The 14,590-nt window shown below is 42.4% G+C and overlaps 1 protein-coding gene across 3 annotated transcripts in view; it reads right to left on the reverse strand.

Moving 5' to 3' along the window:
- KIF6 (kinesin family member 6) overlaps positions 1–14,590 on the reverse strand; it is a 392,212-nt gene that overhangs the window by 48,907 nt on the left and 328,715 nt on the right. For all 3 annotated transcript variants that reach the window (XM_007972706.3, XM_007972713.3, XM_038006040.2), the window contains one exon: positions 1,812–1,862. In XM_007972706.3, the coding sequence (XP_007970897.3) occupies positions 1,812–1,862 (51 nt within the window). The remainder of the gene's footprint in view (positions 1–1,811; positions 1,863–14,590) is intronic.

Below are 14,590 nucleotides of genomic sequence, written 5' to 3' on the forward strand. Positions count from 1 at the left end.
TGTGATTTTTTTCCAGCAGTGTTTTACAGGTCTCCTCATAGAGATCTTTCACCTTCATCATTAGGTGCATTCCTGGATGTTTTTAGTTTTTTGTGGCTATTGTAAATGGGATTGCATTCTTGATTGTAAGCATGAAAGTTTTTGGTATATGGAAATGCTACTGATTTTTGTACATTCATTTTGTATCCAGAGACTTTGCTGAAGTAGTTTATCAGGTCTTAGAGTCTTTTGGCAGAATATTTAGGATTTTCTAGGTATACAGTCATATCAGCAAAGAGAGATAACTTGACTTCTTCTTTTCTGTTTGGATGCCTTTTATTTCTTTCTCTGGCCTAATTGCTCTGGCTAGGACTTCTTACATTGTTGTTCCTATTGAACCAGTAACATGAAGGCTGAAGAAGAGGGCAGATGTTTCACGGCCAGGTGGCAGCCCTTGGGGACAACTCCATATCCAGAGACCTGCCAGCATGAGCATGAAGCAGGATACAGAGGTCCATAAGGTCACCTTGGTACAGTTTTCCAGCAGAGGTCATTCTGCCTTCCCAAGTCTGGCCCAAGGAGTTAGGGCCCTGGGGCAGCCTGGCTTTTTGTTGAAGACACTTTGCAGAATCTCAATTCTAAGTGTGTGCCCAAGTCTCTGGTGCGGGGAGGGCAGTGTACCTGACCCCTCAGTCCCAGGGCCAACAGTGGGAAGCTCAGAGCTCCAGTCGCTGTGGCTTAGGTGCCCTTGTTCTATGTTCCTGATGTAATCAGTATTTATTCTATATCATCATTATTACTACTGAAATGAAACAACCAACCTTCCTAATGATACAAGTTACCAAAGTCAAATGAGCCATCATCATGACTTTAGATGCTCTCCTCCATTTCTCCACCATTGCCCTGGGTGCTAGATTTCTCCGATTACAGGTAATTGAGGGCCCATGTCAACTCAAGGGGAGTTTTTTAAGTCTGAAATACATGAATTTCTTATTTAATCAAAGCTCTCCATAAATTGTTGATGCCAGCTAGCTGGAGAGGAGATGAGGTGGTTCTACCTAGGATACCCACTCCATCAGTCCTCTGCAAGCTATACTCTTCTCCCAGCTGACTTCATTGGGTCACATATCAAAAAAGAGTGTTTTCTGCAGATGTCCACTGCTTAAAAGGTGCCAAGGGCCTCTTAGAATAGGACCGTACTGGTTTAGTGTTTGCATTCTTCATGCATTAAAGCGGGTTGATCATTGCAGTGGGCAGTAAACAGCATGAGGGCTAACAGAACCAAACTTGGAACAGAGTTGTGTTCAAATCCTTGTTTCGACACTCACTGGCTACATGACCTTGGGAAGGCACGGCATCTCCCCCATCTGGTAAATGCACTTACCTCTCTGCACTGCTGTGGATGAAAGGAGATTGCATATGAAGCTGTGCAACAGACACAGGTCTGCAAACAAATGCTGTTTTCATCATTAACTGTTTCTGTTAGGATTAGTTAGTAGTGGCTCTGAAAATCTCAGATAGGACCCTGAGGATCTGGGACACAGTGGGTGAATTTAGGTGGGGATGTGGGATGGGAAAGGAGGGGAGGATGAGGCAAGAGCTGGAAGGGTGGGGTGCCAGGTGCTGATGGCCAGGTGCAAGAACACAGGCTGGGGAAACGGATCCTGTTGGTGGGGGGGCATCCAAGGAAAGCTATGTGGATAGCAACCCTTGCCATCCTTAACTTCGGAGAGGGTTTTAAATGGGTTATCTTTTAGCTGGGTTTGGATTCCTAAAATTAGGTCAGTTTATATACCTTCATCCTCTTCCTGCAGATTCTACTTTGTACCTACCTAGGGCTACTTGCTGTATATGCCGCTGGGTGATTTCTTCCTTCAGGTGACCTGCCAAAGACACAAAAGAAAACTACCAGTGGGTTTCCAGTGGGCTGGAGGAAGACTGCCTCGGAAGCATGTGGCAAGCTACAGGAAAAAAAAAAAAAAAAAAAAAAAAAAAGGTAGAGTAAGGGAGACAAAAGCAGGCATAGCTTTCAAGAAATGCCCTTCCATGATTCCTAGATTGTGTTGGAAGAAGAGGTTGCAAAAGCCTAGGTGCTGGCACATCAGTACAAACACACATTTCACCCTTGAGTTCAATCATCTTAGGATTCGAGTATCTTAGTCTGTCACCCATAACTTTTGCTGAGGCCCCGATTCTCCTAAATGGTTTTTTCTATTATTAATAAAGGGAAAAGCAGAATTTGGTCTTTTAATAATTTTTAGGCCTACTTTAAAATCCACATCTTTCTTTAAGCTATATAAAACTGTGTCAAATAAAAAAAGATGGTGGTTTTAGCTGACAATAACCCTAATAGTTGGTCATTTGGTGTGAAACTCATATAATTCTAGTTTACATTAATAAAGGTATGGTGAGCAGAGAACAGTGATAGTTCCCTTCAGGGAGGTGACAGTTCCACTCCGCTCTACAAGTGAGGAGACCTCACCTGGTACTTGTTCTGGGAGTTACTCTTCAAAAGGAACATTTGCAAAATAGAAAATATTCAGAAGATAGTGACTGGAATGGTGAGGGGTCTGAAACCATGCCATACGAGAAATATTTAAGGTGACCTGAGACATTTAGATGTGAAGACAAGACTTGGAGAGGAGAAATTGAGATAATGGCTGTCTTTGAATATCTGAACATTGTCATATGAATTAGAAAAAGCTGTATTTTTATCTTACTCCTGAGGGCAGAAATCAAGTCAAATGAAAGCAGACTTGGGGCTTAATACAAGGAAGAAACAGCTCGCAATGAGGACTATCTCAAAATGGATTAAGTTGTCTCAAAATGGATTAAATCTTCTGGCAAAGCAATGAGCCCCTTCCTGAAAGTGTTCAAGCAGAAGCTGGGTGACCATCTGTTGGGCTGTTAGAGGGAGAATTCCTGCCCTGGGAAGGATCTGGGAGGCAATGACCTCCAGGCGTCCTCCATCTCTAAAATTCCATGATTTCGTGCATGAACGATGGGTGAAACAGCAGCCCGGAGTTTGTTTATGTCCAAGGGCTCAGCACACTTGTTAAAATGTCAGTGCTGTCTGTATGGCATGTCCCATTTGGGGGATGTGATCAGGCCACTGGGGGATTCCAAGAAAGCCTGGAAAATTCATTGCTTCCTTGTTTAAGATATTTCTTTCCTCACATAAGTACATTCTATACCTCCAAGGCTATAGCTGAATTGAGAATTCAAAAGATGAGTAGACGAGGAAGCAGTCACAAGAGACTTTATCACTTATGGAGAGTTCTAGAGCACTCCTAGAATGTTACAATTGGGAGAGATGGCAGAGATCATTCAGTTCAACTTTGCACCCAATTTAGGAATCCCTTCTACAGAAGGAAATGGGCATTTCCCTTCGGACTTGTATGTATTCGAGCAATTCCATTAAGATACATATAAGGAATTAATTATGTGGCGTTGCATCTGCTTCCCTATAACCTTCAGCTGTGTGCCTGGCCTGTTCTCTGGATCAGCACAGAAAAAGATCCTCTGTCACTGGCGTTGAGGGCCCTTCACACATCTGAGGATGCTTTGACTGATTTCTCTACCTCGACTTGCCCTCTGTGGAGGCCAAACATCACCAGTCCTTAGGTGATACCTCGGAGGCCACTATCTCCAGGCACATCGTTGTCTTGGGTAAGGGTCTGGGGCACCTGCATGTCTGTGCCTTGGTTTCCATGTGTCCCCACTGGAGAGAATTATGCATAGAGAGCATGGCAGGCCCTGGGCCTAAGCAATAATTGCACCCTTATTCCATGTGGGGGAAGGGTGGGAACTTCAGGAGTGTGCTGAGGGGGATTTGGGGAAGTGGAAACTTGTCCCAATGATGAGTATTGGTGAACCTGGATCCAACAGGAAAATGACTTTGACACCTGAGCCAGCCACAGCCCCAAATGGATCTTTTCCCCACTCGGTGCGATTTGACCCTTATTGTCCATATGAGCAGAGTAAAGGCGTTGGGAACATAAGGCTGCTGCTGGACTGAGACTCTAGGCTGCATCAAACACTGCTGAATTAAATTGTAAGACAGGATAGCACACGTATGCTCCAAATAAAAGGACATATTGCTGTGACAAATGCAACACACCATTTAGAAACATCTCTTGATTTACACTGAGTCATCAAAAGCTTTTTAATCCTGCAGTATGGAGAGTCAGTGACGCTTTGGTGCCCTGCCTGTTTCCTGGGTATCGGGCACAGCCTTATACCACGAGCTTCTCATATGCCTGGGTACTGCCTTCCTAATGAGCCTGGACAGCGGCTTGCTCCTTTAGAGCACACACTGGTTTGCACTGCTCCCTGGAAAACTACCTCCCTGATAATAAGTCTCCCCAATAATAAGGCTCGCTGACAATGGGCCTCCTAACACATGCTTCCTCAAGTCTGTGCCTCCCAACCCCATGCCTTGACCAGAGTAGGTGCACTCAACCTGGTACGTCACAATTTTGAAACTCAGTTTTGGTGAATTGACTAACATCTCCCACCGCATGGCAAGTTTCCCCCGCCCCCACCAAACAAGCTTCTAAAAATAGCCTTATGGCTGATACCTAATTGCATTTCTAACAGAGCTATTCTTCATGTGCAGATAACAGTCTGTAACCTGCTGGATCTTGCAGCTTCCTGGGTTTTGGCAAAAGAAGGAGTTGAGGGGGATTGCAGAATTCACTCAGCATGCGGCTTGCTGTCATTACCACGGTGATAAATTTGCTGGTTTTGGCCTGGGTTCCTGGACACATCCCCATCCAGAGGTATGGAAAAGAGATGAAATGGAAACAGAGAACTCCCAGCCTGAGGCCGGAGACAGTCTGGGAGGGAAGTAGGGAGCCCAGACTGAGGCTGAAAACCAAAAGGGTAGGGGAGGGAAGGAATGCGCGCTGCCTGCAGGAGTGTCCGTAATTAGTAACTTTTCCTCCAGTAATTTACCACAGTACATGCTAGAAACACCTTCTCTCCCTTTTGATTCATTAATTGATGGAGTGGTGGTGGCAGCGGGGAGCAGAGCTTACAGCAATCCATGGGAAAGCTCCAGAGGAGATGGGTGACCTTAAATATGACCACGAGCGGGGGATATGTGGAGGTGGTGCTCTGTGTGGTGTGTGGGTTTTCTCTGTTACTGAGTAGTTCTAGGGAAAGTATTATCATCATGCAGAAGTGAAACTGATTTTTTTACTTCAATATTCAGTCTTCTGAATAAAACCATTTTTCATAAGCTTCACACTTTATTTTGCATGCATGCTACTTTGAGATTGTTCACCAAGTGAATGCTGCTTGGCTGGCCCGGAGGAGAGCTATTCACTTCCGACTCCTTGAGTGGCTGTCTGCTGCTCCTGCAATTTCTGGGATGCTGTGCCTCATTCAACATGTTTATGCTGCTATCAAACAATAAATACTTATCTCTCATCTACTGTAGGTTAAGCACTATGTTCTGAGTGCTGTGGCATACACGCACTCGTAGAAGGCTCTATCCTGGCCTAGGAAAGTCAGTGCGGTACAGGGATCAGCAAATAGGTGGCCTGTGTGCTCTTTCTTTTAAACGCCGGACCAATGGCTGGTCTTGCTCCTCCATCAGGGATGGTTTGCTTTCCTGCTGAGTCTGAGTTTGGCTTTCCTACACAGCACTCTGGGCAGCTACAGCCCATTACTTGAAGTTGGACTTGAGATGAAGCAAAACCTCTTTGCCATTTCAGTTATTCTAGAAAATAATTACAAATCTGGGCCGGGCATGGTGGTTCATGCCTGTAATCCCAGCACTTTGGGAGGCCAAGGTGGGTGGATCACCTGAGGTCAGGAGTTTAGGACCAGTCTGGTCAACATGGCAAAACTCCATCTCTACTAAAAATACAAAAATTAGTCAGGCATGGTGGTGGGCGCCTGTAATCCCAGCTACTTAGGAGGCTGAGGCAGTAGAATCACTTGAACCTGGGAGGCAGAGGCTGCAGTGAGCCAAGATTGTGCCACTGTACTCCAGCCTGGGCAACAGAATGAGACTGAGACTGTCTCAAAAAAAAAAAAAAAAAAAAAAAAAAAAAAAAAAAAAAAAGAAAGAAAGAAAGAAAAGAAAAAAAGAAAAAAAAAAGAAAAGAAAGAGAAAATAATTAGAAATCTGGAGGTAGACAGAGTTGAGTTCAAATTCCAGTTTTGCTACTTCTTAGTTGAATGGGCTAATTAACATCTCTAAGCCTCAATGTTATCATTTGAAAAATGGAAATAATACTATAACTGCAATAGTATCTGCTTTACTATATCTCAAGATCTTTCGGAGGAGCAAGGGATAATGCACCAGCATGTAGGATATACCATGCTAGTTTTAGGTATTCAGGCACTTTCAGACATATTGGAAGGTACTACATGGTTAACATGACAGGTCAAGTGGCTAAATGTCAAATCAATGGTAGAGATACGTTTAGAGGAGGAAAGGAGACATTGGGAAAGGCGTAATCACTACAGGCGAATTGAGTAGGCTCAGAAAAGAGCAAGGGTGTTAAGGTGCGCTTGGGAAGGGCACTCCAGTCTGACAGAACTGCTGGGACAATAATACAGAAGCCAAGTACATACTGGTTTGGGACAGGAGCGGCAAGGGAGGGTTGAGTGGAGGACTAGGGCTGGGGAAGCCTGAGTTGTATTCATACTGGAGTCTGGGATCCTGGGTAATTACTAAGAGCTCTGGACCGAGGCAAATGCTATTTGTCTGTTTGACTATATTACTAGAGGAGAACTGGGGTGTGGGGAGAATATGTAGAATATGTTTCTTGCCTGAGGGGCCTCTTTGAAATGGAAGGTCTAGTTAGAGGCTCTGAACTCAGAGTGTCAATTTCAGCTGTGATGTGAGAAGCCAGTTTTTTTTTTTTTTTGGTACTAACACAGAGGATCATGATAACCTAAGGTTAGATCCCTAAAGGCTGTGTGTAAGGCTATTTGTAAAAATAATGGGCCTAGAATAAATTGTGTAATCCTTACACGGATTTCCAACTAACAGAAGGATGTAAATTCTTGGAAACCCTAAAATCAGACGTATTTATGTCCCCCTTGCTAATATATATTTCATCAGGCTTTATCCAAACTTGTTGGTATACTTTGAAAATGTATTGAGGCAGGAACTACCTCTTCTCCCCATAGCATTGGTGGATAAAATAGAAAAGAGACTATCAGGAAGACATTGCTGGATTTGATTATGAGACATATTTCTGAAGACCAGAAGTAGGATGGAAATGCAAAAATGGTGAGTGGAGCTGAGGCCTTGAGCATGCAAAGCACTGGTTCCAGAAGTAGGAAGGTGACTAAAAGGGCGCCATGCAAAACAGGGTAAGAGTCAGGCACATTGTTTGAAGCTGAGGGTTGAAGTGAGACTCCCTACCACCCAATCTGTGAGTGAAAGGGGACTGAAAAAAACATGCACCAGATGTTGCTTGGGGCTACGGTTTCCAACTCAATGCAAGCCAAAGGAGGAAGAAATGTACAAACTCAGCCTCTCTCCAGTTGCCAAGCCCAGCTGCTCACTGGCTCTAGACAGGGTCTGCTCATCTCCAGTACTGTTATGGAGCAGGCACTCCAAATTGTCTTTACTGGAGCTGATTTTGGATTGGGGGCCTGGAGGATCTGTCAGCCAGAGAGGGATGAACACAAAGAGAAAGAGAGTAAGAGAAATAAATAAAACGTGTTTCATTAAAAATGGGCCTGCCCACCAAAATGCCAAAATATATGAATAAATCTAATGCTAAAAAAAGATAGTCAAGTCAATAGTTGGAACATGAATTAGTTACAGATGAAAGTCATTTTCTGGGCAGGCAGATGAAGACATTTGTTGATACAGAAGCACAGAGGCTTGAGTTAATTTTACTCTTCAGTTCAGGGTATGCCATCCGCATCAGCCTGGGCAATGTCTCTCCTATATGTATGTTTGTTTGTATGTATAGATGTATGTATACATATGCATGTGTATATATATGCATGCATATATATATATGTGTGTGTATGTATACGTGTACTTTGGCCCTCATACTTCATGCCTCATGTCCTATTCTCATTCTCCTCTTCTTCCAACAGGCAACCATTCTAATTGGTTTGATGTATGTGTTCTTATTGTAGGTGTTCTTACAATTTGTATTCAAGTTTTCTGTGTAGTTTTAAGCTGTGAAAGTAATATTGTGCTATAGATCTCGTTCTGTTTCTTATTTATTAGTACTGTTTTTGACATCTGTTTTGCTGTATATGCATCTAATTCTCAGTTTCTGACTGCTACATCCATTCCACAGAATGCACCCCAACTTTTACTTCCAGTTTTTGATAGTTGAACAACTGGATTGCACCTCACTCCCACTAACACAAACAGTGCTGTGATGACCATCCCTAAGCATGTAGTCTTGTAAGTCTGTAAAAAAATTTCTCTGCTGGTTCTCAGCAGATCTGTGTAATTAATTTGAGTGCTGCCCTCCATAATGATTGAGCTAGTCTATCTGCCCAAGGCAAAGACCTTAAAGTATGTTGAGGATACTTAACGAGATTAATGAAGGGATATATTTTCTTTAAAAAGAATAAGAAATATATGACAAATAGGTATAAATGATACAAGAATAGGTGGATAGAACAGAAATCTTGAAATAAAAATTAGTCATTGAAACAAATAAAAAGTACAGAGAGTAAGGGAATAAACTCTAGACAGGGTAAATTTCAAAAGTGAATTAGTGAATTGGAAGACAGTTGGAAAAACTCACTCAAACACAGCACAGAAAGCAAGAGATAAAAATGGGGAAAGCAGTTAAAAGTCACAGAGAAGACACTGAGAGGCTTCCTAATTTGCCTAGAATTCTAGAAGAGAATGGGGGCAAATTGTAAAGGAGCAGTATTTGAAGAGATAGCAGTTGAGATTTTCCAGCATTCGAGAAAAATATAAGCCCTTGGGTTGAAAGTGAAGTTTGAATATTGAGCAGGATAAATAAAAATAAATCCACCCCCAGACACATCATAGTAAAATTACAGAACTTCAGGGAAACAGAACCACTAGTAACAGCTTCCAGGGGACCTGCAAAGGAGCAACTTAGATGACCGCTCACTCCTCAGTGACAACTACAGGTGCCAGGAGATAGTGGAGGGAAACAGCTGTCAACGTGAATTTTATTCATACCCAAACTATCATTCATAGGTGAGGGCTCAGTAAAGACATTATCAGTCATAAGAGGACAAAGAGCATTTACCACCCACAGACCCTCTCTCCCTAAAAGAACTCAACTGAGAGGCAACCAAGGGTGGAGGGTGAGTGCATGGACTCTTGAGCCAACCCCCTTGGGTTTGCATCCAGCTAGGCCACTACTGTGTAGCCTCCTGCAAGTGACTGAATGTCAGTGTGCCTCAGTTTTGACATCCGAAAAATGGGGATTATAACAGCATTTGTGCTTTTATGAGAACTGAATTAGGTCACATGTGTAAAGTACTTAAGGAGTGCCTGACATATAATAAAAACTATGTAAGTGTGAAAGTTGTTATGATCAGCAAGAAGAAAAATAAACACACAGGTGGGAGATAAAAGAAATAATAGCATAAAATGTAAATTAAATATTTAAGTAAAAATATTTAATTATTTGACCATTAAAAAACTTCTGTGTGTATGTGTGTGTGTGTATCTGAAAACTAACCCTTTAGGAAATAATAACACAGTGAAGATAAAGTAATGGGATGTTCAGCGGGGAGTTAATGCGAACTGTAACCCTGGCTGTGATTGGGAGAGGATATATTTGGAACAACTACAGACATTGTTATAGTTACTTTTTAACTCTAGAAGAATAAAAATATGTACAATAGCAGCTAAATCAATAGAAGATCAGAAAAAAAGGCAAGGGATGGGTGTTGTGGGGAGGGAATGCCAACATTTTAACAATTCAACAGAAGCCAAGGAAGAAGAAAAAAGGAATCAGAGAAAAGAATGGGGTATAAATGATCCTGTGTTTGGTGAAACAAACAATGGCAAGAGCTTTACATATATGTATGTAAATAACTGTGTGTTTGTGTACACATATATGCTCTTGTGCATATATATGTATACATACGATCATGTGACCATGGAGGTTATGTGAATGAATATCTACAATGCTATGACAGGTTACTGAGGGTGGAAGTCGGGTGGAGAATGAATTGGGTAGGAGAGGATGAAGCCAGACAAGATTAAAAAAAAGAGAAAATGTACTTTAATAATGGCACATGATTTCGATTCATATAAAAGCTATATTTGCATATATTTATAAAAAGAAATAAAAATTAAATACCCACTGCACTTCCTTGATAGGGAAATGTGATGTTACTACAGCACACTGGAAATTGCGCTTATGCACCTGCCACACATGTGATGTCATCTGCCATGTGTGCTCGCTGAAAATATTCATAATCCAAGTCTCAGCGACAGGGATAGGGGAAATAAGGAGGGTTTCAGCATCAGATTATTTGGCAGAGCTGTGTTATTCACTGGCAGCCTGGCAAAGAAGTGAAGGTGGAAGACAGAGGGTCAGAGGGAGCCCAAGACAGTCAGGGATTTCCACTGGCTTGGGTACCTCTGAGAAGCCTTCTTCCCTTCTTGAGGTCACGCAACAGGTCCTCCCCTGGGTTCCTCAGAGAGAAAGGTCCAGCAATGGAACATACAGTGGGAGACCAGGAGTGGCCTAAATGCTAGGCAAATGTTTTTAAGCTGCCTTATTCCAAACTGACACTTCGTTTCTCCAGAATTCAAGATTCTTCTTCCATTTAGTATGCTAAACATCACAGTTGATAACATAATGAAGTCGCAGAGAAAGGGGGAAAGCAGTTCATTTTAAAAGATATCAATACTTTCTAGAAAAACATCACTGGAACTTGTCTTGATTTCCTCCCATGAGGATTTTCTCAAGAGCTCCCCATCACCTTGGGCCCATCCTGTGGAGGAGGATGTGCCTGGTAATTAATGAGCATTTCAGCTTGGGAGGAAAACACCAGACGGTAGTCTGGGCTTTTCAAGACAGCTCCTTTCTTATCATTACGACAGTACATGGTGATCACATTTTGGGGAATGCTCTCATTTATAAAAAGATGACCAAATTATACCATGTCTGGGAGACCCAATTTCTTTTGCTCTGGGATATTCATTTGGGCTACCCAAGTAATCAAAATAATCACACAAGATTAGCACGTTCTGTCTGAAGCTCAAGCAATTGGCTATTGTATATGTGTAATTAAGCTAAGAAGCTTATTGATATCACTATTTCTGTATGTGATACTATTACATAAACAGATTCAGAGAATTAAGTAAGCACATTTGTTAAAAACTCAAACAAACATGGAAATGCAAGTGGGTAAGCATTAGGAAAATTTTCAGCTCAGCGACCAGCATGAATTGTTAAATACTAAACAACTCAGGGAGCTGAGGGCTTATGATTGTGTTGGCATCTATTCAAAAGATGTTACTTTAGATGCTTGAAAGTTCTTATCTCAGCAAGGGGGGATATAACCAGCTTCTAAGGCCTGCCCTGTAGGAGTAGCTGTAGTTCACAATTGTTCTTACTGTTTGAAGATGTGGTTCTGGTTGCCAGAAATGCTGTCTGGGGTGAGGGCAGGGCCCGGGTAGCCACTGCCTGTGATTTCCATCCTTATATCCCCATAAGTAGCCCAGGGTACACTCTTAGGAATACCTGAGGGCATTCGAAGCTCCTCTTCTCCAGTGGGGGTGGGACAGGTATATTCCATCTGTTCCCAACATGCTCCTATTTGCACAGGAGGCTAGTTTGTAGGGCCCTCACTAACTGGGAAGTGGAGGGCAGGTTCACTGAAGGGACATAAAATCAACCCCAAGCACTGAGATGTTTGATTTTGCAGTGTATATACTTTTAAAAACTTGGATTCCAACAAGAAAACAGCAAGTTTTACATGGCTCTTTGATATAAATAATCAACTCTTTCACTCCAAAATAAAACTTGATTCTACTCATTTAATTTTAAATCAGTTAGTGCTTAAAAAAAAGTCAGTGGGAAAAAACAAGCCCCAATTAAGGCTCACTGCTGGCCAAACTTCCAGCTGGCCTGTAAAATAATTGCCTAACACAGAGTTGGTGCTTCGTGATGTGGGAATTGTTCTCCATCTGAAGAGACTGGAGATTAGGAGAAATGTCTTAGTGAGTTTGTGAATAAAAGACAAAACTGAATGGAAATGGTTTCAGCTTCCAGGTTCAAAAGTCATTTTTAGATGCTGCATATACATGTTGCGTCTTTCCGGTGCGATGGGCCAGGCCCACCATTGAATCTGTGAGGCTCCCTGTGCTCTGTCTCTGCGCTCACCTACATGGGAGTGGCATGGGGTGGACATATTAGTGCATCTCAGGAAAACAATCCAAGGGAGCCAATGGGGACTGAGCCCAGCAGGTGCACTGGGAAACTGTGGTGGAGTGGGAAGCCAGAGAAAGGTGGCTGGCCTTCAGAGACAACTGAACAGCAGTGAAGGCCCATCAGAGGAGAGGGAGTGGAAAACGGCAGGAGAAGTTGCAGAGGGAATCCTGGGCCTACAATAATGGAAAAAGCATGGGCTTTGGGAGCACGTAGACTGGCACTGACACTTCCTACCTGTGACCCTAGGCTACTTAATCCCTTTGAGCCTCAATTTCTTCATTAAAATAGGATGATAACACCAACTTTGCAAGGTTGTTGCAAGAATTAGATCCAATGTACATAAAGCCCCCAGCAGAGTGCCTGGAACATTGTAGGTGCACAATGAATGGTGGTTGTCACAGTGGTGGTACTAGTTAAAGTAATAATTTTGAGGTGGGTGGCTCTGATTACAAATAACACTGCATGGAGGATTGAAGCAAGCTAACCTATTGCAATTGTTTCTAAGGTCTTGATTACATTCAAATATGGCAGGACATCTGTATTTTCCCCTGATCCCTTTTAGAAACACATCTTTCAGGCCTAAATTAACAAGTTATCGTGGGCCCAGCAGACTTTTCTGAAGTGCCTCTCTCCCCCACGGTGGGGAGGAAGGGGGGACGGTCACATGTCCTTGCAATTGTCCAAATCAGCGCTTCACAAAGCAGAGCTGTGACCTTTCAGCACTCGCTGACTCCAACTTTTTACAAATGTAGTTTATATTTACTAAACCTTCTGCCTTCTGATCAGTTATTTACCCTCAAATTCACCATTACTTTAGTTACTAATGGGGTCTCCCATATTCTGTTATAGTGAAATATGATTGATTTCTGTAATTGGAAGTAAATGACTTTTTAATAAGCTTTCCTGAAATGCTGGTGGTAATGGTTCTGTTTTCAGAGCCTGGAATAATTTCTATCTGCATCCTGTTATTTTACTTTATTTTATTCCAGAAAAATAACACCAGAGCTCTTTCTCCTTTTGTTTCCTCTGAGGCTAACTATTTTCAAAGAGGAAAGACGAAGGAGGGAGGTCGAGATGGACATACCCACCGTTTTACAGAGGGTGCTTTTCAGGAGTGACATATTTCAGGAAGAACATAGTTTCCCCTCCCCAAACTTGAGTTCTGCCTGCCTGAAATTCCAGTACACACGGCTCTGTTTCTTACAGATCGCAGTCCTGGTGGATATAAGCTGGTCATTTTGGGGATAATGCATAATAAGGAAATCTAGGGAGTTAGGACTAGAAAAAAGAGGCAAAGCAGACAACATAACCAAATGGGAGGTTTTTGCAATGAAGCTTTGGGAGATGAGGGAAGCTGGAGTACACATGGCCTGAGAACTACACTTCTTCAGCCATCAAAATGAGTGAGGAGAGGGAGTGGGAAATCAGAACATGTGTAAGAAGGGCTGATGGCACAATTCTGGGTGCTGTGTCTCTGGGAAGTCAACAATTCCAAGGGCTAACATCAGGAAGGCAGTGAATACCCAGAGAGAAGAAAAACAGACATGGAGAAGGAATTGCCACAATATGCAAAGATAAAAATAATTTACAAGCTTCATGTTGAAGCTTTAGGGGAGGGAGATCCTGAAAAATTTTCTGCCTCCAAGGGGATGGTAAATGGAGGCTAAATATACAGAGCCCATTATGATGAATGAAATGTTATTATAATTCTTTAGTGGATTGGTTTTAGTGTTTTGTTTTGGTGAATATAAAAATATTTGTAGGCACTTTTATAGGTTTACTTGTAAACTTAATCTTGCTTTTCACATAAAGGCATAATCCTTAATTATGGCTTTTCCCATCACAGGGATGTTCAGTTCCTTCATGGCTAGGGACAGGTGGGTAACTGTTACCTATAACGTGGGAGATGTGGTAATGTACATTCCAGAGCACAGCAGTTGTTTCTAATCCTCATCACAGCAGAAGCTGATTTCATTTCAGCTAATGGAGCATATTGGTCATCAGCTGCTACCGGGTCTAACAGGTGCCCGGAGGAGACCAAACCTTCACATTCTTTGAACTTGGGAAGATAAAATTCCCAGCATTAGGAGCAGCTTTTGCCTTCTATGAGAAAGTCTGGATATTATCTTTGAGGAAAACATGGCTCTGTTGGAGATAAGCTAATCATTTTAATGGGGCATTTGAGGTTTGTACATGTAAGGTAAAGATACACCATTATTTTGGGGGAAGCTCTAAAAATG

Source organism: Chlorocebus sabaeus, chromosome 17 (genome assembly GCF_047675955.1).
Source record: "Chlorocebus sabaeus isolate Y175 chromosome 17, mChlSab1.0.hap1, whole genome shotgun sequence".
NCBI lineage: Eukaryota > Metazoa > Chordata > Mammalia > Primates > Cercopithecidae > Chlorocebus > Chlorocebus sabaeus.